The sequence below is a fragment of the Pteropus medius genome, unplaced genomic scaffold, assembly GCF_902729225.1.
Source record: "Pteropus medius unplaced genomic scaffold, Ma_sr-lr_union100, whole genome shotgun sequence".
Classification (NCBI taxonomy): Eukaryota; Metazoa; Chordata; class Mammalia; order Chiroptera; family Pteropodidae; genus Pteropus; species Pteropus medius.
The window spans coordinates 13,108,599-13,135,506 of NW_024349797.1; the positions used below are offsets into that span (position 1 = coordinate 13,108,599).

At 33.3% G+C, this 26,908-nt stretch overlaps 1 protein-coding gene across 1 annotated transcript in view; it reads right to left on the reverse strand.

The window, feature by feature from the left end:
* EML5 (EMAP like 5) overlaps positions 1 to 26,908 on the reverse strand; it is a 123,826-nt gene that overhangs the window by 69,799 nt on the left and 27,119 nt on the right. The window contains exons 3-12 of the mRNA XM_039883980.1: positions 24,185 to 24,283; positions 22,352 to 22,420; positions 19,520 to 19,705; positions 17,985 to 18,120; positions 16,887 to 17,088; positions 9,062 to 9,199; positions 6,502 to 6,758; positions 5,328 to 5,540; positions 929 to 1,096; positions 141 to 247 (exon numbers count right to left, since the gene is read on the reverse strand). Coding sequence (XP_039739914.1) covers positions 141 to 247; positions 929 to 1,096; positions 5,328 to 5,540; positions 6,502 to 6,758; positions 9,062 to 9,199; positions 16,887 to 17,088; positions 17,985 to 18,120; positions 19,520 to 19,705; positions 22,352 to 22,420; positions 24,185 to 24,283 — 1,575 coding nt within the window. The remainder of the gene's footprint in view (positions 1 to 140; positions 248 to 928; positions 1,097 to 5,327; positions 5,541 to 6,501; positions 6,759 to 9,061; positions 9,200 to 16,886; positions 17,089 to 17,984; positions 18,121 to 19,519; positions 19,706 to 22,351; positions 22,421 to 24,184; positions 24,284 to 26,908) is intronic.

Genomic DNA, 26,908 nt, shown 5'->3' on the forward strand with positions numbered 1-26,908 from the left:
CTCTTAAAGGCAGAAAACAAATGGCCACACATTTCTTGGAAAATTAAAAGCCACAAAAGATAAAAGATGAGCAAACAACAGGGAACAAGATAAAGAAGAAACTGGCCTTTTTCAGGGAAAAATCATGTGATAAAAATTACCTGCCGACGATAGGTGAGCTGTGTCTCTTGTTCAATTTCAGAATCCAGTTCTGGAACATCAGACAGATCTGAATCTGATTCATCACTATTAGAGTCAGCCAGACTTTCTGTAATTTTAAAAATGAGACATTTGTTTAAAGAAGATTAATTTCAAAACAGCACTGTGAAATTAATGATCAAGAGCTGACTGTGCCAACTGACATGGAGACAAGCCATAAAACAATCAAATGAAATTACCTATTCCAGTGACACAGATGTCAGTAAACCGTACTAGAGATTATCTTCCTCTCCACTCACTGCAAACTAAACAGCTCCTTTAAATCCCTTCCCTGGCTCCCCAGTGACCGTTACATCAAATTTAAATGTCTGTGCAAATATAAGTGAATATAACCTATAATTAACATGAAAAATAACTAGAAAATACTATATGTAACAAATGAATTAACACTGGATAATTTTTCTTTGTCAGAAAAACTATCTACAAAACCTACATACCCATCTCTCTCAGAGTAAATACATTAAATGCTGGTGTTGCTAATGTAACTGTTTCTTCACTCATCATTTGACAGATTAAAATGCATCCCAAAGTACTCTATCTATATTCCATGCCCTCTGACATCTGACTTTAAACATATAGACCTGATATTTAAGTTTAAAATTTCTACTAATAAGCTTTATTGTTAACTTATGAGGCTAGATAATATTTAAATAGTAAAATAGTTATTTGGGGGGTTACTGACAAGTTATTTGACAGAGAAATTATGTTGGCAGTGTGTACTACAACTCACCTTGGGGTGCTATGTGAAGAGCATCTTTCAGTTTTCTTTCAGGAATAAATTTCCACTGAAAGACAGAGTGATCTGCTCCACCAATAGAAATAACCCACTGATAATCATGTGACCATCTGACATTAGTTACATGAGCTGAGTGGCCAATATATTTTTTAAACTTGGCTCCTATAACAAAAATATACCTTTAAATTGATAAATGCCAATGTACAAACATACCACCTCAAACAATTTCTATACCTAAACCAATGCATCCTCTTTCCACTATCTTATGACCAAAGAGAAAAAACGTTAATTCAAAAATTTGTTGAATGAACAAATGATCCTACTTCAAGAGATGTAAATATTTGTTCTACTGACTCACAAATACAATTTGATAGAAACCACGGGGGCTGTGAGGCATGATCTTACTGCTTTAAAAAAAGCCTGCAGCCACAAGGGGATCGATTTTTTTCATATTAAGATATTTAATGTTTCGGTTTGACCTTTGGTCTTAAAGTGATGTTCAACCAGTCTACTCCACCTCCCACAATTCTCAGCCCCAGCAGCCACAGAATCCTTTTACAACCTCAGTCATCAACAAAATACTTGCACACCTTATACGACAACATATAAAAAGGATTACAGAACATCACCGAATGGAATTTATGCCAGAAGAGCAACGGCTGACGCCACATACAGAAATCGACCAATGTAATATATCATATTAATCATTTTTAAGTCTCTATATTTTGTTTAATGTCCTTCAATATGGGTCTGTCTAATGTTTCTTCATGGTTAGATTCGGAGGAGGTGTTTCTGGTATAGGTGATGTGTCCTTCTAGATGCATCATTTCAAAAGGGCTGCCATTCTATCATTAATGAAGTTAAGTTGCATTATTTGCTTAAGGTGGTATACACCAGATTTCTTCCATGATAAAAGAATTGTTTAACTTTTTGGTTACATTTTTAAAAATCTGTATGATAGGAACCACTTTTGTAGTTCTAGGTTCAGAATACAGTCTCTGTATCTTGCTTAGATAAACCTGATATTTGGCAACATACATCCTTGTTAAAGTACACTGAATACATAATGTTTGGCCTCGTTTTGAAAACATTTTAAAAGTTTTATATTAAGTTATAGAAGGCCTGTATGTCTAGATAGCAAAGCTCTCAATTAAAATCTAGAGAAAAACTTTTACCTTGGTCATAAATTTAGGAATCAAAGCATGAAAGATTTGACCAGAATTTATCTAAAATTACAGCTTACTGCTGCTTAACAGTAACGCTGTTATTTTAGGAATCAATTTTTCTTTTTTTTGTAGCTGAATAGAAATCAGTTATTTCTAGATGGATAACCTGCCACAGTTCACCCAGTGGTTTAAGGTAAGATTCAGTCCCATCTCCTTTATATGGGAATGTGTTATGTGCCCAACAAGAGGACTGTGGCTACTACTCCCTTTGATGGGGCCCTTTAAACACTCTGAGGCACCGGAGAGTCTTAAGAGGTAAAGCCAGAGATTCCAGCAAATTAAATTCCGAGTTTTTAAGATGTACTGATTTTGTTATATTTAGGGCTAACGAAGAAGAGAGATCTGAACATCTATTCTAACTGACAATGCTGCATGAGAGCCCCAAGAGAGCTGTAAATAACCCTGTAAGTCCCTTCCAAACTGTTTGCTCTGTGATTTTTCAAAGCTCAGTTCCTCTGGGAGAACCAAAACAGCACAACAGGAAAGTTATGAAATAAGTCTAAGGGAAGCCAGTTACTTCAAATCAAAGGGACTGTGTTAATAATTATTTAATAACCAGCACTGTTTATATAACGATGATAAATGAATATCTTAAAAGTGAACCTAGACACATTTTTCATGAAGTGACACCGACTCACCAGAACCAAGCATACATTCCTACATGCTTCCAGAATTCCCCGTGATTACCCTGCGTCACTATGCCTATGACACCAAAACGTAATAGTCTATTTAGCTCTTACCTCCTCTAATAAACTATAAGCTCTTTGAAGATGGGGTAGTATCTTGTTCACTACATCTCTCTAATACCTGGTACAATGCAAACACCCATTAGGGGAGGGAGGGAGAGAGAGAAAGAAGGATGGAAAGATCACATTTTCCCCTTTACTCTGCCTTGACACTTGAGTTGGAATGCTAGATCGTAGAGGAGGAAAGAAGTGTAATGAAGGGAACTGAGTGGGCAAAAAACATGACTCCAACCCTTATAATTCACAGACGGGGATGCTATGATGTAAAGAATATTAGCGTTGAAATCAAAAGACTAGAGCTCAAGTGTCAGCTTGACTACTTAATAGGACAGGAGCTGGAGCACATCACTTCTCCTGGGCTCCATTTCCATTTTAATATAAAATGGATTATAAGCTCTCAAAGTCTCTTCATTATGAAAACTCTTATGATAATGATAAAATAGTGAAGGCCTAAACAGTATGTTATCAATTAGGACTAACATCTCAGAGAAAAGATTTATCAAGGCAAACCAAAATAGTCATAGAAGTCTTCCTAATTTAAATACGAAAAGAATAATAATTCTTGGTAGGATAAAGTAATATACTAAAATATTTATATTTTGATGGTCTCATTTATTTTTTAATTTCTTTTAGGGATATTTGAACACAAAGCTAATATGAGATAAATCTCTTCAATAAATTGCAGCCATATGACAAAAATTTTTTTTCCCCCATTTACTATGTTTTAATGTCCTTAAAACTTCTAGATATAAAATGAGAATATCTTTCTTATAAGAAATTCTTCCTTCCCAGAATGTCTATCTTAATCTAGTAAGAGAAAGAATTTCTTAATACATAAAACAGCACTATTTATTAAAAAAAAAGAGAGAAATAAATCTGACTACATTGACTTTAAGAACAGGTCGACAAAAGACATTAAGAAAATAAAAAGACAAGTAAACTGGGAAAAGACATTTGCAGCCCATAAAAATTACAAATTATTTGTATCTGGAGTATATAAAATAACTTCAACAAATCAATAAAAGAAACAACTATATAGAAAAATGAGCAAAAGATAGAAACTGTATTTGACAGAAAAGGAAATGCAGCAGACCAAAGATATCGGAAAAGATGGTCAACCTTATTAGTAGTTAGACAAATGTAAATTAAGACCACAACGTAATGACATTTACATTACCTAGATTTACAGAAATTAAAAAGTGTGGCAATGCCAAGTGCTGAAGAGAATGTGGGTCAACAGGGTTTATAAAATGATATAAACTCTTTGGATAACCATCTGGCATTTTCTTATAAATTCTCTATGACCCAGCAATTTTGCTCCTAGATATATATCTTTGAGAAACTTGCACAAAAGACTGGAAATGACCCAAATGTCCATTAACAGGAGAATAAATACATGAATTGTAGCATATATTCATGACGCAGTACTTTGCAGCAGTGAAAAACAAATACACTAGAACTACATGCACAAAATAATATTTACTGAAGATTTCTAATAAAGCATACTTTATATCTACAATGAAAATTATTTTGTGCTCTGCTTTATTTGGTTTCCAGAAAGCTCACATTCAATTTTCATGTTTGACTACTGTCATTTTCTTTATCTGATTTTAATCCTATGGTACTTCTATTTATATTTCCCCTGGTACTATTTCTCTCTATATATAATTATTGTAGTACTTATGGACCTGTTACAAGTTAACTCAAATACTTAATGGAACAACGCATGCAATAAAGACTAATATAACATTTCATTTAATTATCCCCAGGACTACAAACAGAATGATTAATATTATTTTAGAATAGATCCAAGAAAGGTGTAGAAAATAACCCCTTATTTTTCTTAACCCTAAGATTATAGAAAATAAACAAATGTCAAAAAGAATGTTAGGATTTAAGCAAAAACGCACTCACATGTGAAAACCAACCAACAAACCAATTGATTCCAAACTATGACCTGAACTTGTACAGCTACTTTTTCAGAATTCTTGAGAAAAAGACATAAGAAAAATGTCTCCTAAAAGATATATATGTTCAACTAGTTAAATAATTAAGATAATAAGCCATGAAAAAAGTAGAACTAGCATTGTGCAGTCTGACTATAAAAAGCAATTTTAGAAGTGGGGAGAAAAATTATTCTTTAAAAAGAAAGAGGTATTAGTTCATTCATAATATATGGACTCAAAAATAATTTTCTAATAAAAAGTTCCTGTTCAACAATATAACATGACAGTAATTTTTAATTAGCAAACTAAAAAGTAGCTAATTCTGTTCATTTTCAAGAAACCCTTCACTAATCAATACACATATTTTTTTAAAAATATAAACTCTCTTATTTATCTCAAGACTAATTTTTTGCAAGATCTTTAAAGTCTTTTATAAGACAGAGGTTACTAAATAGCATTTTGAAAGAAAAGGTACCTTTTCTTAAACAAGGATATCGGAATAATTTTACAATTCCATAGTCATCAGCTGTAACTAAAACTTGGCCAATATAGTTTCCATCTACTGAATTTATATCATTGGTATCTGAATACTTGGGCCAAATTCCATTTACTTCAACGCCTGAAACACATGTCCACGAAGCCCAGTGAACACCTTTTATTTCTTCTTTATTTGTCACTTCTTTTCCTCCTAAAAATAAATCAAAGTCTTAATTTAAGAAGTTATTTCATTTAATTTTTACTCAAGCATAAATTGTACTGATAACATGGTAAACTCCAAAATTTAAATAGCTTCCCACTCCAGTTAAAGTAGAAAGCATGAACAGGTAGGCAATATGGTAAGAAAAGAAGAAAATTAAATGCAAAGAATTTTTTTAGAAGCCACTACCGATTATACTGGTTCAGACACACACACAGATTTGATTATGATGGGCTTAGCAGGTTCTCCCATGTGGAAAATAAAACTGAACCCTGTTAAAATCATGCTACAGATTAGTCACAATAGGGTAATTTAGAAGAAAAAGTAAAAGCTGTAAGAAGGTGGCCAATCGAGTATTAAAAAAGAAACCTAAGAAGGTACGTGATTGAGAAAGAGAGAAGACTGAAAAGGACTGAGAAAGGAAAAAGAGTAATACACGTTACATTAGGTAACTCGACTTTAAGATTCGATCTTCATTAATGCAGACTGTTAATGAAAAACTTCTGGGGGAGATGTATTAATTATGAATCTAGTCTTTTCAAATAAATTATTGGAAAACAGTAACTAAGCATTATACTAAAAGTACTGAAAGATAATATTTTGATAATTATTTTTATTCTTTTTAAATCTTTGATGGAAACTTTTTTGAATTTAGTTTGTTAACTCTATTATTAATATTTACAAATTTTATTTGAGGTAACCACAAAAACGCAAACAATTGATGGTCAGACATTTGTAGCAATTATATTTAAATAGTTCCACCTCTAAAAATGGATTTTGACATAATAGGACAGCCTTATAGAAAAGAGGACAATGCCTAAAATATTAGCTCAAATCTTCACTGATGTTCTATAATCAAATGTAACTTACACTCTGCTTCTAGTGAAATTCTAAAATATATTATAGGAACTAAAAATCTATAAATTATATATAATTTACTAGAAATCTGTACCTGGCATCCTATAAAAAAGCCTTTTACCGTTTCCATCATTTGTCTGTAAATATCTACTGTCTGAGGACCAGTCCAGATGAGTGATGAAACTAAGTGATCCCACACATTCCCCAAATTTTTTATAACGTTGAGCAACTCCATAAATGTCAACGGAGCTGTCATTGCATCCAACAGCAAGGTAAGTTCCATCTGGTGAATATTTTAACTCATGAATTGCTTCCTTCCTATCTTTAATATGCACAACTTCTGTCATATCTCTGTAAAGGAAAAAAAAAATTAGACCACATGAAAAAATTTATTATAGAATTAGTTGTTTTCAAATGTGTCCAAAATGATTATGAGGCTGTATCAAGTATTTATAAACCATAAAACAAATGTGAATGAGACCAAGTAGTATTAATTCAGGAATAATTATTTTGCTGAACAGAAATATATGATTATAATATATGCTGGAAGTAGAGAAAAATGCTGAATTTCACTTCCTAGATTACTTTATTTTTAAGTAGTTTAGAGATTCATATTAAATTTCTGGAGCCACACAATAAAGGAAATAAAGTCACAAATTTTTATGCTGAAGTTCCTTGTAAATATTGAGTTTATTAAAAATGTTTCATTATAAACAGCATGGTTTTCAAATCTATGTTATAACGAGCCAAATATGCAAAATTGCAGTTAGGAAATAAAGGAAGGAAGAGTTTGTATCATTTCAGTAATACATTTGAATATATTTCTTTAGATAACTACCACTAGTATTTTTATTTCAACCTCTTTGGACCTTTTTTGATAGAATACAAATTCTTTCCAATTAGGGATCGTGTCGACCAGCGAAGTTAAACATTTTTTCAATGATGCCTTATAACTGAGTTTCCAAAATAATGCAGGTGTTATAACAGCTATAAAAATGGAGAAACGCTTAGTTTAACACCATTGAGTTTCCAAAAGTCGTGGAGCTGGTGGGGAAGGGAGGAGGAGGGGCAGGAGGAAGCGAGAATCCCTCTTTCCAATTAAGGCCAGGGTCTTTTTCCCATATATTTTTTGCATTACCAGTCTGAAATGCTCCAGGTGATTTCAAAAAAGACATCTGATTGGCTATTTCTCAATTTTTAAAGTTTCTAAATGGACGAGTTAAAGCAATCAAACTCAAATTTATTCCAGTAACACTTACTAAGTACTCACTTTGTTTTAAGCACATGGAATGTAAAGATGAACCCATCTTCTGTGAGAGATGGATATGAAATTATTATACTTAATAACTAATAAAGAGTGGTGAATGCTCAAAAGGTATTGTGTGAAGTTCTATAAGAAATACTGAAAAAAGGTTAAAGACTAAAGGCAGGAAGGGACGAGGAAAAGTGATATCTATTTTAGCATAAAGCTGAGGAGTTGAGTATGTACAAGAGAGGGAAGGTTTTACAGTAAGGAGGTACAGCATCAGCAAAGGCACGAAAATATGCAAGTGTACGGCACGAAGCAAATAATGTAACATGGATACAAGATGAGTGGGACAGGTCATGATTGTTGGAGTTAAAGAGAAAAATTGAGGACAATGTGTGACATCTGATATACTGCCCCAGAGTTTGTGCTTTACAATCATGTAAATCATATAAAAGAGATCGAAAATGAGCCCTTTGGCCAGATGAGATGACCTAGGGAAAAAATACAGAGTAAGAAAAGCAGAAAGCCTAGGTCTGAACTTTGAGGCATTCCAATATTTATTGCTAGGAAGAAAATAATTAGCTTATAAAGAAAATAGAGCCAAAGTAGTAGGCTGAAAAGAAAAAGAATTAATATCCAAAGCCAGAGAAGACAACATTTTGAGAAGGAGCAAGTAGTTAAGGGTTGGGTCAAATACTGCTGAGAATCAATTTAGATGAGAACCGAAAAATGTCTCCTGGCTTTAGTGACAGGGTACTCTTAGTGAGGGTTTTTCAATGTAAAGATAGGGCAAAAGCTATATTGGAATGGGGGTAGAAAGTTGATAAGTTAATTGGAAGAAAAGGGAGAGAGTAAATTAGGCAGTTTTTTGAGAATTTAACTGTGAAAGAAAAGAGTAGAAATGTGATATAACTACAGAGAGACTTAAATTTTAGGCAAAAATTTTAAGATAGGACTGACTTAATATAGTCGATGTTTTTGACATGGGGAAGAGGCATGTTTGAGGGGGATTTTTTCAAAGCATGAAGCTGCTAATAACAAAGCTTGAAGCTGCTAATAACAACAAATTTAAAAATGTCATCCATTTTTAAAGCCTCAATGTCCCTTCCATCACCCTCTCCACCTTCAATGGGGATCATTACTAAAAATCAATACTACCAAGGAGTAAAGATCAGGACCCAAATTTATAGCTTAATCTACTAAGCATTCTTAACCCCCAAAACCAAGGTTTCTGAGTTAACTTAATTTTCCGACAAAGCCATTTTTATAAATATATTTTTTGGTATTTAATGAAACTAATATCTGAAATAAATATATATTAATAAAAAAGGAAATGGGCAAAAACAATTATACATTCTACCTTACTTAGATACCTATTGTTTCTATTTCTGCCCTAATACCATACCTTACTCTAAGTACAGTGAAAGAGCCATCCTTCATTCCGAGAGCAAGATGGATTCCATCTACATTTACAGCTGCACAGCGAATTGGTTCTTCCATGTTACACCTTGCTATTAGTGCATGATCTACTAGGCTCCATATCCTGTAACATTTAATGAAAAGATAGTTATAGAATAAAAGAATAGTTAACTAGTGTTTGCTTAAGAATGATAGACTATGAAAAGATTTTAGTTAAAATAATAATCTCATTTTAAGCAAGACAAATCCAGATTTTCAACTATATGCTTCATGGCAAGGAATCCTTATCTATGAAAATAGGAATAGTGTTCATGATTAAAATGACAAGGGTTGATAGAATCCTTTATTTTTAAAACAACATAATGACACTGATATTTTCCAATTATTCATTTTAGATGATTCCTACTTTGATCAAAGGAGGGATCATATATAATATAGTGATATATGACATACACTATATATATATAGTCTTTTAAATTAAGGATGACACTTAAGACTATGCAAATTCAGTCTATTCAAGACTCTAATGTTGGAAATCTACAACAAAAAGTAGAAAATACTCGTTTTAAAATTAAGAATTATACTTCCAAATAATCTAAAGGACAAAGGCAAAATCCTAATGAAAATTAGTTAATATTTTGAAGTAAGCTATAACAGAATTGTTTTACATCAAAACTTGTGGGATATAGCTAAAATAGTTCTTAGGGAGGAACTTGGCAGATCCTATGAAAACAAAAGCTATAACTTAATGAACAGGCACCTACTCCAAAATGTCCAGAAAAGATCAGTAAAACTAAGATTTTTTAAATGTCTTCATAGCAGTATCTGTTTTTAAAAAGTTCTGTTTATTGATGTCTTACAGGAAAAATTATTTTGTATATTGTTTTTATATCCAGGAAAATGTGCTAAATTCTCTTTAATTCTAATAATTTATCTGTATTTTCCACATATACAATCATAACATCTACAAATAACAGTTGTTTTTTCTTTTCCAATCCAAATATCTCTCTTTATACATAAATATATTTTATACTACACGCACACACGTATTTGGCCTTACCATGATGACAAAGACGTCTAGTCTACAGCTGTATGTAATGGTGAAAAAATATAATGGTAAAAGTGGGCATCACTGTCTCCTGATTTTAAAGGAAAGCTTTCAATGTTTTAAGATTATGATATGATAAAAATGTGATATTTACTGAAGACTTTCTATGCTCTACCACAGGGGTCGGCAAACCACGGCCTGTGGGCCAAACTGGGCCCAGTGCCCATTTTTGTACAGTCTGCAAACTAATGGTTTTTACATTTTTAAACGGTTGAAAAAAAGTTAAAATAGCAACGTTTTTGAGACATGAGAAAACTGACTTCTAATAAAATTCAAATTCGTAAATTGAGTTTTATGGGAACACGGCCACTTTTGTTTGCATATTGCCTATTACTGCTTTCACTCAATCGAGGCAGAGCCGAGTCACTGCAAGAGTCGATGGGAGACAGTGAGTGTGACACAGCTCTCTGCACGGCTCCTTCAGTGTGCTGCGAATTGCAGTAACACGGTTTTAACTTGATAGAATTTCGAGTACTACCAGAATTAACATGTGGTGACATTTTATTATTTTTAATTTCTAGTACAAACCCATCATGTCAAAACAGGAAGAAAAAAAAATGAACTTTGAATTCTGCATTTTTAAGGCACAGTGGAACACGGATTATATTGTTATTGAATTAGATGGTAAAGCATTGTGTTTGTTATGCAATGACACAATAGTTGTCCTAAAAGAATACAAATAAACATTGCCAGATCAAGCACTCATCACAGTATTGTAAACTCACAGGAAAGCAATGGTCAGAAAAATTAGAAAATTTAAAACAAAATATCTCACTGCAGAATTTCTTTACAAATTTGAAAATGAAAATGTTTCAACAAAAATAAATTTCTGAATGGTTCATCTGTTAGCCAAGCAAAGAAAGCTGTTTATTAGTAGTGGATTAAGTAAGTCATTTTGGATTGCAGCAGCTGAAGAAAGGTGTCCAGAGAAAATAAATTTAAGACTATTAGCTTTTTGGTGAGAACATTTGTTCAAAGAATTGAGGGTGTTGGGAACAACACCAACAGTTAATTAAAAAACAAAGCAAATAGTTTTAAGTGGTTTTCCTTGAATACTGATGAGTCAACAGATGTCACAGATAGTACTCAGTTGTTTATTTGAGGAGTCGATGCCAAGTTTGAAGTAATGAACAGTTAGCTTCTATGAATAGTATGTGTGAAACAACAGGCTAGAATATTTTCAAAGGCATCAGAGAGAAAGCACTAATCTAATACAACGTAAAGCGTAATCAAATGGTGGTAAACAATATGTATAGGGAAAAAAAGGCTCAAATTTATAAAGCCTGTGAAAATGTAAGGTGTTGAGCTTAAACAACCAAATATTTCTCCAGAAAAATGGGTTTATTTGAGAACAGAGAAGAATTGCCACTGGAGACACTGCAGTCTAAAGGCAAACCACACAAGTCCCAAGAAACAAAAGAGAGGAAATTTTAAAAGAGGAGAGAGAAACAAGGAAAGCTATTATAAACAGTTCTTCCCGTCCGCCTCTGTAACCAAAGGGTGTGAGAGCTCCCCCTTCTGGCCTCCTGACTCATTTGAACCCATTTCCCATTTAGGAAAAAGCAGCGCCCACGTTAATTTAATTTTACATAAACATACTCTTTGAGGCTGAAGCAAATCTGACTAGTTTTCAATGTGAAAATAAAATATAAAAACTGTTCTTACAGTTATTTCCAAACAGAACTTGTCTCTAATCTTCATGTAACAGAAACGTCATATGATGATCAGTATTTCATAATTTTTTTTCATGTGGTAAATTTCAAAGCATGAAACAACAGGAAGCAGAACACCTAGTATTTGACATTTTCAGCAATCAAGGGTTACTATATTTTGTAAATGATAATACCACTACTAAAAACTTAATGCTATAAACAGAATGTCATTTGTTTCCAAAGACTAACAACATAGTAGAGATGCAAAATTAATAATAAAAGCGATATATCCCGTGGCAAACTTTGGGGGTAAGGTTAGGACTGTAATTCGTGAGATATCTTGGGGTAAACACTGCAGCCGCAAGTACCGCCGGCGAGTATTCTCAGGGCAAACGGGAAGTGGGTTAAATGAGGTTTCTATTCATTAATTTTTGCAAAGCCTATGATTATTGATTGTATTATTCTTTAGCAAGTATTCTGCAAAACGTTTTTTTGACTCATGTTTTAGAACCAATAGTGTTGACCGTGAACTTCATTTGCTTTGTGGATTTAACGACTGTCAGTTCTGAATTTTTGTCAGTGATAGAAGCTAAAAATCCTGACTTGCCCTACCAAACAGCAGTTTAATGGCTTAGCATTAATAAAGTTTTAGGATATTTTGATTTCAGAGACACGAATGAAATTTTTCTGAACTAGAACTGCCCTCAACTATTATTAAACACTGAATGACTTTGGAAATTAGCTTTTGCTGCAGATTTGATACTGTTTCTTAATGAATTCATTCTAAAATTATAAGCAAAAGCTCTCATATGTACAACTTATATATACTGTGGTAAAGTTATCTGGACAACAGTTAATGTTGTTTAAATAATACCACCAAGCTGCTTTATATACCTCCTGTGCTATCAAAACTTGAAGCAAGAAACAAAATCTCCACGTTCCCACACAAATCTGCTGGGGATATTTTAGCAGAGCCTAATCTATAGTTCTAGCTGGCTGTGCTGGACCACCTTCCCAGGGCAGCTCTAAGCCCTGACTTCCGCCTCTATGCCCCGAGAAGGCCATTAATCTAATGCAAGTATATTCAATGGAAAAAAAATGCTCTCAGGACAAAAGAGGCTTTGGCTGACTGATGCTCCTAAATACTCACAATTTGGCCGACAGTTCCTTACTACCTTGACTGTTCTTTGAACGTTTTTTTCAAGTGACTTACACTTTAACCAGCATTTTTAGGTGTTTTTAATGGAAGCGTTCTTTCCAAGTAACTTGCTCACCAATAACAGACAAATCTAAGCAATTACGTTTTTAAAAACCAGTTGCCGTTTTTTCAACAGCTGTGCAGCAGCTGGTAATAGCAGTTCATCTAAAATGAAAGGAACTGTACAATAGTTCCTAGCAAAGCACATGGGTAAAGTGTAACCATATAAACAGAGCTATGGCATCTCCCACCTCCATAAAATCAAGTAGCACAATGATAGTAAATGGAATGACTGATTAACAGACCATTAAAAAAGTGGTTTTCTGGAAAGAATTAGGTTGCATCCCCATCTTCTTACACACACTTGAGTAAATTTATGCTGATTAGGACTTAGACATAAAAAATAAAACCACTAATGTATGAAAAAAATATGTGGAAAAACTAACTTTGGGGAAGATTTCTTTATGATAGAAAATGCAAGTCATTAAGAAAATGTTGATAAATTCAGCTACATAAAACAAAATAACAAGAAAAAAATTTTTTTTTTACAACAAAAAACTACCTAAGTAAAAAAGCAACTAAACTGGTGAAAATTGTTTGCAACTCACATCACAAAGGGTAAATATCCATAATATATAAAGAGCTGCAAAAAATAAAGGAGAAAAAGGATATACAATTCTACAGAAAAAAAGGCAAGAAATATGAACAGATCATAGAAAAGATTCTAAGGAACTAATTATTTTTTAAACTAGTAAATGGGAAAAAATTAAGTTCTTTTGTCCTTTTTCTGTACAAATTATACCCAGAATAATCAAACAGGTGATGAGAAGAAATTCTCTTTATAAAAATACGGTAGCTAACAAATTTAACAAATGATAAAGTTAGAATACCACCATTTGAAATTCTTAATGAAATAACAGATCTAGGCAATACATTCTCAACAGGCATAATATTACCTCAAAAGGGCTAAAGATCAGTTCTTAAGGATGAAAATCTTAAATATTATAATGGTTTGTGATTCTCTAAAGGGCCACAGTACAAAAACAGATATACAGTTTTTTGTAGTGTTAAAATTTCATGCAGAGGAGGTGTGATTAGGGGGGAAAATGTCTAAAAAGTCTCATTAGGAAAGCAAAAAGGTTGAGAAACACTGATCTATATAATAGCCATCAATGGCTGCTAATACAACAAAAAAATAAATAAAAAGAGAAACTACGTATTACATACCATTAAAGAGGGATATACATTATTACCTAGGAAATAATCTTGGTAAAAATTCTTAACTGCATCTCATCAAACCTCTACATCTATCAGTTTACAGGATACATGGAAGAGAGAACATGTTAAAAAAAAAAAAACACTGAGTATGCAGTTAACCAAATCTAGCACGTGGAGAGCTCTAGAAGGCAAATACTTTCTTCAACGAATAAACTGTAAGAAGAAAAAAGGAAAGGAAGGAAACTGTAGAATAAAAGAGATTTAAAGACAGATCAACAATTGCAATATATGGACCTTATCTGGAGCCTAAGAAGCCAAAAGAATGCTGTCTAATAACAATATTGTGATGATGTTTAGAGCTATCTTTTAGAGATACAAATGGAAATAATTACACATGAAATGAGGAGAAAAGACAATGACAAAGTGGAAAAAGTATCTCAACTCATATCACTGACCATTGGTTCTCAAACTTCACCGCACATAATAATCACTTGGAAGGCTTATTAAACCAGATTGATGAATTTCTGATATTAGGTCCTAGATAAAGCATGAGAATTTGCATTTATTACAAGTTCCCTGGTAATGTTGATGCTGCTGGTCCAAGAACTACAGTCATAGAAAGAGGGCTACTTTCTTTAATATGTAGACAGATTTTGTCAGATCCTATTTAAAAATAATTGGAAAAAGACCAATGAACTATTAGATAACAGGCAAAGAGATTGAGCAGATCACAGAAAAGAAAATGCAAATGTCCTCTAAACATATGAAAATATACTCAACATCCATCAATATGACAAAAATGCATGTTTTCAAAAACACAAGATATCATTTTTCACCTTTGGGGTAATTATTAGTGTTGGCAAGGGTGTGGGAAAACAGGCACTGTCATACACTGCTGATATGTATGATAGGTATATAAATTGTTACTGACTCTGTGCAAGGCATTATCTACCAAAATTTTAAATGTATATATCCTATCAACAAAACAAGCAATTGCAAGTGTTGAGGAGGTTCTGAGGGAAAAAGGAACCCTCATATACTGTTGATGGATATGTAAATTGTTAGAGCCACTATGAAAAATAGTATGGAGGTTCCTCAAAAAATTAAGAATAGAATTACCATATGACCCAGAAATCCCTCTTCTGGGTATCTACTCCCCAAATTTGAGAACATTTATCCATAAAGATATATGCACCCTGACATTCACTGCAACATTATTCACAGTAGTCAAGGTATGGAAACAACTGAAGTATCCTTCGACAGATGATCAGATAAATAAGACGAAGTACATATATACAATGGAATATTACTCAGTCATAAGAAAAGGTGAAATACTGCCATTTGTGACAACATGAGTAGATCTTGAGATAATCATGCTAAGCGAACTCAGAAAACATTGAGGACCGTATGATTTCACTCACATGTAGGATATAAAACTGAAAGCAACAAATGAACAAGACAAACAAAACTCATAGACACAGACAACAGGTTAGTAGTTACCAGAGGGGAAGGAGGTGGGAGAGGAGGTATATTATCAGTAAAGGGGGGTCAAATATGGTGACAGAAGATTTGACTTAGGGGGGTAAACACACAATGCAATATACAGATGATGTATTACTGAATTGTACACTTGAAACCTGAATAATTTTATTAACCAATGTCACCCCAATAAATTGAAAAAAAGAAAAACGAAAATAGAATGTATATATGCTTTGAACACTGCTAAGAATTTACCACAGAGATATTTGTATTTACACATGTACAAAATGGCATAGGTATACGGATATTCATTGCAAGCATTGTATTTAATAGCACAAAACTGGAAGAACCTAAACTCCCAACAATAATGGATTAGTTCACAGTGGCCAGGACACGGAAGCAACCAAAGTGTCCTATGATAGATGATTAGATAAAGAAGATGTAGCACATATAACAATGGAATACTGCCATCAAATGAAATATTACCATTTGCGACAATATGGATGGATCTTGAGATAATCATGTTGAGCGAAATAAATCAGACAAAAAGTTGAAAACCATATGATTTCACTCATGTGTGGCATATAAAACTGAAAGCAACAAACAAAACGACAAACACAGACTCATAGACATGGACAATGGATTAGTGGTTACCAGAGGGAAGGAGGGTGAGGGGAGGTAGAGAGTGGTCAAAGGGGTCAAATATTTGGTGACGGAAGGAAATCTAACTTTGGGTGGTGAACACAATGCAATATATATATGACATACTGCTGAACTGTATACTTGAAACTTATTTGATTTTATTCATCAGTGTCACCCTAATAATTTTTAATTAAAAAAAAAATAGTAAGTACATACTAAGAGAAAAAAATAGATTAGTTGAAAAAAATTACTGTATATCCATGCAGAGGAATATTACATGGTTGTTAAAAAGGTGTAGGTAGCTCTGTAATATTCTGATATGGAAAAAACTCCAACTTATGTTTCTAAGAAAAAAAATCTTAAAATAGTTAATTCTATTAATTTTAAGTGCCTATTAACTGTGTTCATTTGTTATACCACAAGCTGATTAACTTTAAATCTAAGTATTTAAAAAGTGTTTATGTTTATCTGAGTACAAATTCCAGCCTATGCAATTATTTTATAATTTGCTTACCTGACTGAACGATCATCACTTCCAGTCACAGCCAAAGGTTTAGTAGGATGGATGGCAAGTGCCCAAAGCTCACCTTCACAATGCCCTTGCATAATTAGGAAAGGTTTATTTCTTTCATGCACCACAATTTCAAAAATTTCACTGTCCTGTGTTCCAACTAGGATGTGGTCACCCCGCCAACAAACACTCCTCACAGACAAACCTAGTCAAAAGTGAATTGTATTTAAGATCAATGCTGTAATAACAGAATACTGGTTGCCTAAATCAATATTAATTTTTATTCCTTTTTATACCTTAGATGTAAGATAAAAGGAATATGCAAGTCTTTGATCCATACATCTTCTTCAATTATCTATACTGTTTTCTACATGGACTACTTTTCTCTTTTTATATACCTAATTGCTACCCATCCTTCAAGACATACACTCTTCTTCCTTATTAGACAATTTCAGTCATAGTCAAACTACTTCCCTCAACCAGAATCTTACAACACAGTTTACACCATCTGAAAAGTAAGTATTTAGGAATTACCTTTATAGAACTTTATTTTCCTCTTGTAATAATCAGACTTTTCATGTGTCTATATTCCATTTGCAACCTGCTCCGAAAATCATTGAGAGACTTCTACTTTTTCTGTATACTCTACAATCCCTTTTGTAACCTTGGGAAAGCTAGTATTTCTCTCAGTTTTCTTATCTGTATAATATGACTAACAGAGACACTGTGTACAAAAGTTCTCCCAATCCTCAACACACTTTATTTTCAACAGTTTATTTGCTAAACAGTTACATTTAGCATTCTAATAGTAAAATGTTTTCAAAATCCAAGGTTACCAAAGTAAGTACCTATCACATCTCTTTATGGGTTGCATTTTAACAGTCATCAGACAACAAAAGAATCTTTGACATAACAGTAAGCCTAGACTGTCTTTAGGCAAAGTTTCTCCTCTTCAGTAGAATTTCAATTAAATGCATACATTTTAAAGGGCAAATGTCTTATTTCTATTTACAAAACATACATTTATATTTACTAAAAGAAACAGATGATCTTTGATATATTTAGAATTTGCCTACTAATGAGATATTTATTTTTTATTACCTTTGTATCCCTGGTCTGTTTCCCTGAGATCAATCACAGTAATTGGTTTAAAAGTTAAATCCCAAAGACGAATGCAGCCATCTCTGCCACCAGTAGCAAAGCCTTCTTCACAAGCATTCATGCTAAAAATTCCTGCCTAGAAGAGGAAATAAAATAATTTAATAACATATACTTTTTAATAAAATCTACTAGATGAAGGTAGAAACCCACTTTAAAAGCTTTTGATGTGACACAGAAATAAGCCATATATTAGAAAACACAAAAATCTACAAATAAATGTATACATAGGAATTCAATATATGATCAAGGTGGTATTTAATGATATGGGCCTAACATAAAATAGTTAAACCTTACACCATGTATAAAAATGAATTATAGATATAAAATTCCAATTGTAAAAAAATAAGACAAATACGTTAGAAAAGAATCAGAACACTTATATAATTTTGGGCTGTGAGAGACCTTCTAAAAATTTTCATATGAGAAAAGATATAAGCAAAGACAGACTGGGGAGATATTTGCAATGGATATGACTGTCAAGAGATTAATATCCCTAATATACAAATAAATAAAGGAAAGAACGTTCAACAAAAAAGAGCAAAGAATATGAAAAGCAGTTTAATAGAAAAGGAAATTCAAGTAGTCGATAAATATAAGAAATTTCAGCAATAGACAGGAAACAAAGTAAAACAAGAAATTACAATTTTTCCCCAGAAGACGAGCAAAAATTTACAATACTGGTCACATCTTGCGCCAATGAATATGAGGATGAACTGGTATTTTCCTATATTGATGGTGAAGATGTGAACTGCCACAACCTTTGTGGACGAGAAACTGGCATTTCTGGTCTTTAGGCAGTTTGCTTAAAGCAAGTCCTGTGTAAGTGTTTCCTGAATATATTTAATACGTAATAGTGGTTCATATTAATATATTTAATAACTTTTCTAGTCAGGATCTTACTGCTCACAGTGTAGTAGCTCTGTAGCTTTACTAGGTGAGGGACCCAACTGCTAAAAAGCCCACATCAAAAACCATCACCAGTTTTAAAAACAGATTTTTCCCCCTGATTTGATAACTTAATTATATGAGAATCTCATGAAGTACAAAAATTAAATTCCTTTGCTGCTCACTTAATAAATTGATATTAAAATTAAAGTTACTTTTTTCTAGACGTGTCCCCCGATTTTCCACTGGTAAATTAGCCAATAAAGCACTAGCTTTATGTCAATGTGGTTAACCGAGAATTCTTTCAGGTTGAATTTAACACGCTTTTTTTTTAACACTACTATGAGAAAGATACGATACTAAAGAAATGGTTTGAACAAGATACTAATTAAACTAATTTAATAAACATTCTCGTGTCTGATTGGATATTTCTTCATTGAAATCTTAAAAACAAATAGACAAATTAATTCAGTTACAACATTTTTCAAGTAACTAAACTGATTAGAAAGTTTACTATTATGTAATCTTTGGTTCTAAGACAAAAAGACAGTTAACATCTAAAAGTATTTAAACTATTTAAATATACTTACAGTATGGGCTCCTTGTATTGTTCGTATAAGATTGATTCCTTTCCAAACATATATATCCCCATTGAGTGCACCAGAATATGTCAGTTCATCCCTTGCACAGGCCAGGCACAATATCGTCTGAAGGTCACCAGTCTTACCAAAGACCCCTCGTTTGGGGGTCAGAGCGTTTCCACATAAACTCCAGAACTAAAAGGTACATAGTATAGGCAAATTACCAAAGAATGCATATAAAATACAGTAAAACATTCCCAAAACTTTGATGCTACGTTAGAGCAGCAGACTAGAAATTACCTAAGAAATTCTCTTATGATAACAATAGCATTTAACGTTCACATCCTCACCCTAGTGTTGTCAATAGCTACGTTATAGCAGATAAGTCACTGGTTTCGATCTTTATCTGTAAGAACAAGGGGGGATGAACTACATTACTTTTAAAATATGTTATGCTTCCCTCGGGTTTCTGAAAAAACGTCTACGTGAAACTTAAGTAAAAAAGTTGAGAATGAATTAGCAATGAAAATGAAGACACCATATTGCTAACAGGAAAAAAGACTGAACCTAATATTCAATCTCTGATGAAGACAGTAAAGATGAAATAATGAAAGGATTAGTATGTTGCTCTCATTGATACTGTCAAAGCTAAGCCATTCTTTTACGTGCAAAGCTTAAAAATGTGAGAAATACATTTGGAATGATTAGGTCATTCTTGAAAAAACATAGGAAGTCAAACATAAATCTTCATGTCCAGGATTTTTGTGCTTTTACATGTATTCAGGTAAATTTTAATAGTTTGCAGAGAGAAATAAAGAAACAAAAATGGGGTAAGGCAAGGATATAGACATTAAGTAGTTCTGCCTAAAGAAATTAGGCAGAGAATAAATTCAACTAAGTCAATTACCATTATTTTATATACTTAAAGATGTTACTTGACCTTCAAGATCTTAAGACTCAAAGATCTTAGTTTAAAATCTGAGGCCTCAAAGAACTGAAAATTATCATGTTTACTCCACTCAAATTACTAATGAATGCTTTAATCAATGAAACTTCATGATTTTTCATTTTAAAAGCTCCATAATTTCTGTGCATAAAGACAGCTGGTCCTCTCCCTTTCAGCAAGTCCCAAATTCAACCTATTATTTTCCTCTGGATCACTGATTCTCAATTTTGGCTGCACCTGAGAATCGCCTAGGGAAATTATAAAACATAGGATGCCTGGGCCCCCTCTGCAACAAACTGAGACAGAATCTCTGCAGAGTGAAGGCCAGGTATCCAAGTGGTTTTGACACTCTAGAACTATTGTTCTAGAATCCAGATTAGTGCTCTCTAACAGAACTTTCTTTGATGATGAACTGTTATCTATATGTATGTGTGTATATGTACACATGCTGTTCAATGGAGTAACCACTAGGTACATGTGACTCTTGAGCATACTGACAGTGTGACTGAAGAAATGAATATTACATTTTATTTACTTTTAATTAATTTAAATAGCCGCATGTGGCTAGTTGCTGCTGTACTGGCCAGTGCAGTTCTAGATCACCTCTGAGACTTAGTTTGCTCATATGCATTGCCTGCAAAGAGAGCTACCATGCTATTCATAGTCTCTATCAAGTTAGAAGAAATGTAACTCAGAGTAAAAACAGTTTGTTTAATTTAATTGAGAAAAGTTTTTTAGCTTTATTTATAATATAAAACAGCAGTAAGGTCTCTATTAATTTGCCAATAATTTATTAAGAACTTAATATACATCAAGTACTGTGTCAAACATCACCTGGTTTACCAAAGATGAACAGGAAAAAAATTTCTACCTTCACGGTGCTTATACTACGTAACTGAAACCTAGCAGAGCCTTTTGCTTAAATATTTGTTGGACAAATAAAGATTTTATACTATTATCAAATCAATACCAGAATACAAAAACTAGAATTGCAGGAACAGCTAAAGGTGTTTTGGAGAAAATATAGATAGAAGAGTGTGTATCAAAAGAATGTGCACTCAGAAACTTACTAAGAATTAACTTATAAAGAACGGTTGTATCAGATAGTGGGAGAAAAGCAAGTATTTCCAATTTACACCATGGATTTTAAAGTACTATAAACATAGGAATGAATAACACCACTGACTATATGGACCTCAAAACCTGAACTATAATCAAAACTGAACTATAATCAAATCTGAACTAATAAAACAAAACTCGGCTTAAGTGAAGTAAACACTGGCTGTCAAAGGCTGAGAGCAAATATAGAGGAAAAGGTAACACTCTCAAAAAGCTGACCATGTGCTAGGCACTATGACAAACACCTGGATATAGCTTTATTTAATCATCAACTCTGTGAGGGTGGTAACAGAAGCCACAGTTTTAAGATGCGAAAAAAGAAACACTCAAAGAGGTTAAATGACTCATCCCAGGTCGAACAGCTGGTAGGCGGCAAAGCCAACTCTGTGCGTGTTGCTTCTACCACGCCATCTTGTCTTCGTGAATGAAAACCTCTTAGTTTATTTGGTTTCCTGTTCTCACATTTTACTTTCTAAATGATATAGGAAGAAACAAGATGAACAGAGTAAAACCTACTTCATTAGACTATAAATTCCTTTATGGAAAAGATTTTATTAATTCCCTATTGATACCTATGTCCCTTATATAGATGCCTCACACAGAGTAATTACATAATAAATTTGTTAGACTGAATATAAGAACGTTAAAAATGTTGCCATTTAAAAAACAATGCTATCAAAATCCTAAAACTATCCTAAATTGTAAATAGTGTGATATGTACTTAGTAACAGAGGATAAGCAAACATGACTATTATAAAACAAGACCCTTCCAGTACCTTGATATGTTTTACACCACAGCTGACAAGTTTATTTGGCTGGTACAAATCCCAAGAAATATCAAATATCTGTAAACAAATCAGATTCATAGTGAAAAGACTTATTTTCAGAATCATTTAAGAATCCTATCCAGAAGACCAAGTAGCCCCCAAACCCTATGTCATAAAACAATATTCTTCAATAAATAATCAGAATTCAACGCTTCAAAATCTTATGAGAAATACGTAAATAATAAAGAATAAAAAACTCTTTCTTAGTTTCTATGAACTTATGAAGCAACTAGTGGAGTGACGACACCTCTATTTTTAATATTTTTTTATGGACCAAAAATTAGGTCCATAAATAACAAGAATGGCTCAACAGAACTAAGGCATGAAGCAGGTACCTGCACAATTTCTACAAAAGAAAGATCTGAATGGAACATACAGCTAGAAATAGAGAACATTTTCATAGCTTTCTACCATACAGAACTACTTACATAAAGGATCGAAACATTTATTTCACAGTAAAAGTTGTTTTTATTTTTTAGCTTTATCGTTTATGGGTCAAACAAAATTTTGGAGATCCACAGGCTTCGTCCCAAGATTCCATAAATTCTAAATACATACAAACCATTTTTCTTACAAGAGCAAATAAGATAAAAAAAATCTAGATAAATAAAAATGCATATAAACATGCACTTTAATAATAAATGAAAGAAAAACTAATATCTGAAAAATAATTTCATAGCAGAAAAGAACCATTTTGCTATCTGGTAGTCTTCACCATGTTTCTTTGACACCTGCCAGTATAATGCTTACTATCTCTAAAAATGCACAAAGTGATAATCTTCAGTGATAATGAAGAAAGAATACATCTTACAAATGAATGTTTATCAACTCACCATAATACAGATTCCATGAAAAACACACTGATACAACTTTAAAATACTAACCACAAAAGTAACTTTTGAAAACTCCAATGATTTTTCATTAAAACCAGTATCATTTTTCATTAAAACCAGTCTATTTACTACATCCAAAGTACAAATGTATGCCATGCTTTGCTCTAAGAATACACAATTGTTTAATAAAATATATCTAACACTTTAATAATTATCTAAATTGTGCTGGTGAGTGTGTAACAGGTCCCTTTGAGAATCTGCTAAAAACCAAGTTTATTTTCCAAAATGCAGATACACACAAATTTTTCTATATGATTTTTACAGATTCAGAGATTGACCCAAAATAGAATCAATGACTCTCTCTCCTGTGCTGCAGGGTCAGGCTAGGGTTTTACCACACACACACACACACACACACACACACACACACACACACTTTTAAGATAAAATTTTTGATGTATGTTTATGAGTAGTACATTTAATTAAAAAGCTGACTATAATGTATTCTTTATATTAATTTTAAAAAACTTGAAATAAAGAATATATTTTTAACACATTTCCAAAGAAAAAAAATGTTAGGTGTCTGAGAAATTTAATATTAATGTAATTTTAATTTCACACACAAAATATATTCCACCTAAACTATAATATATATGTAACAAATTAGTGGTAAACCAAACTAAATAGACCCTAGGCATGAACCAATAACAAAACATTTATTGCTCCTGCTGAAGCAAACACTGGGTTGAAAAGTTTTGTGCTAACGCTATACAGATTGAGTCTATAATATATATGCATTCTAAAATGTTATGAGAATTAACAATTGTATTTAAAATGTTTAATTACATATGAAAAATTTGGCAATAACAAAACACAGAAACACAAAATCCCATCACTCCCTCTGGCCTTCTCCCATCCAATATCCATTAGAAACCCCGAGTATACTTACTCTATCTGTGTGACCAGGAGCCATAGACAACATTCTCCCCCTTTTCCAATCCCAAACACAAACTGCATTCTTTGAATCAAGTCCAACTGAAACCAAGCGCTGATTTATGTCCCACAAGTCCAGAAGGGAGTAAAAAGGCAAGCGAATAAAAAAAGGAACCAAATTATAAATGGCAAACAAATTCTACTCATGGGTAATATAAACATCAAAACTTATACATTTATGTTTTATAGACCTCCTAAGAAAGGCTGGATATAGTTCATCTTGTTAATATTTGCACATATGTGTAGTTCTTCACTTTAAGAAAGAGAAGAATGACTTCCATTTCTAACAGCAGGAGTGAAAAAATACTCTAAACATCTCTCCTGCCAAAAACAAATGCTCGATACAATGTAAAAACATCTTTTTAAATGCAGTGCTGAGCTATCAAAAAATTGAAAAATCTGAGAACAAAAACAAAGTGGTTTCCTATGGAAATCTTGGACAGTGAGGGAACACTCACATCCACTTTACTCTAGGTATTAGCTAAATCTTGGTATGACTGTCTTTTGTTCTATAGGCTGAACAGGAATAGGAGACAAAGTTTCGGACCTGCCCAAGGCAGAGATCTGAATTGCAGACCTCCAATTAAAACAGTGAACTCAGAGTAAAGAAAACAAGAGAAGATCCCTTTTTACGGGTGGGGCAGCAAGGCATAAGGAGAACAACAAACATTCTGAAAATTTGTAGCCACAAGCTGCCGTCATAGGGTTATATGGCCTAAATCCACATTAATCATGAATCCCTCAGGTGGAAATTTTCATTCAAAGTGGTCCTAAGGATCACAGTTTTCGAGCATCTTCAACGTGTTGCACAGGCAAACATAAATCCTATGTGGAGAACTTAAACTTCAATCCTCCCGCAAAGAATTCTTAAAGGTAGCAATCAATTAAAATAAACTTAAAATTAAAAAGAAACAACCCCCTCTCAACAACCACAGGAAACAGAGACCTGAGTGGGAATCAGTAAGTCATGACAAACAGTAAAATCAGTCCTGCAAAACATTAGGCATTGAAATTACCAGATTATATAAAATAAGCTTAATGTGATAAATAAAATTAAGGCTTCAAAATATCTTCAAATGAGCAAAGAACAGTAGACTATAAAAAGTACCCAAGCAGATCTGAAGAAGCAAACAGAATTTCTAGAAAAATAAAATTAAAAACTCAGTAAGAAATTAAAGAGAAGTAAAGAGACAGAACTGAAAAAACAGCGAGATAGAAAGTATAAGAGGTTAAACATGAAAGATGGACTTCTGGTTATATATGAGTATCAGGGTCTGAACTTACACCCCTGCCATAAATGAGAAACCTGTACAAAATATGTGAAACAAGTATTTTCAGACGTTCATAACAATGTTTTACTGTGAATCTGGAAAGAGGGGAAAACGCACAAGATGAGTCCTGCAACTGTCCTAGACTTTATCAAGGAGGCAATTTCCAGTCAATAGCACAAGGTGGAATCCAGGTAGAGGCCAGCAGATGTGCTGGTTTGAGAAGACAGAGCGCCAGGAGGGCTAGAATTTCAGAGAGGCCAAGATAGCTAGAATTTGCAGAACAGAGAAGGGGCTCCAGAAAAATTGTTTATGGGTCCCCTTGAGAACACAGACCTTTGCATGCACAGGGTACAATCCTGAGGCTAATTCAAAGAACAAATTCCGGTGGCGGGGGGTGGCGGGGGAATTAGTTAAGAAGCTAAAGCCAAACAACTCTCAGAGATCACGAACAGTCAGTCTGGATCAGTCAAGACTTAATTTATACATGTGAATGAAGAGCATCTAAATGGTAAATAGATAAATAAGACTTCTAGTTTTTAATTTGCTTTTAAAACTGTTCTAGGCAAAAATGACAAGTTATTATATGTAGAAATAAAATGAATGACATAATAGCATAATAAATAGGAGAGAAAAGAAGAATATTTTTTCTATAACCTTTTCAGGTGCGCATGATGCTTCATTAAGATCACAAAATTCTGAATCACAGAAGCAGCCTAAACAATTTTTTTTAAAAAAAATACAGTATGTTTTCTGACAAAAACAGAAATCAGAATAATAGAAAGTTACACCGAAAATCTTTCAAACATTTGGAAATTAACAATATATACACTTCTAAGAAACATAAGGGTTGGAGAAAAAGCCACAAGGACTAACCCACATACTTTGAAAAGCACTGGTTTAGAAGCAGGGCTTGCAAACTACAATGCTCAGGCCAAATCCTGCCTGTACCCCGTTTTTGTAAGTGAAGTTTCACTGGAACAGAGCCACACCCATTCTTTTACAAGCTGTCTATATAAAAGACACTACAATGAAGAGCTGAGTAGTTGCCAAGAGACCATATGGCCCACAAAGCTTAAAGTACTTACTACCTGACTTGTTATAGAAAGTTTACCAATCTCTGGTCTAGCGCAGTGGTCCCCAACCTTTTTGCACTAGGAACTGGTGCTTCTATGAGAATCTAATGACTGATGATCTGAGGTGGAGCTGAGGAGGTGATGCCAGCGCTGGAGAGCGGCTGCAAATGCAGATGCTTTGCTAGCTCACTCACTGCTCACCTCCTGCTGTGTGGCCCAGTTCCTAACAGGCCACAGACCAGTACCGGTCCATGGACCAGGGTTTGGGACAGCTGGTTTAGAGTATAGATTCTGTTACCTGACTGCCTAGATTTGAACACCAGCTCTATCTCTAAC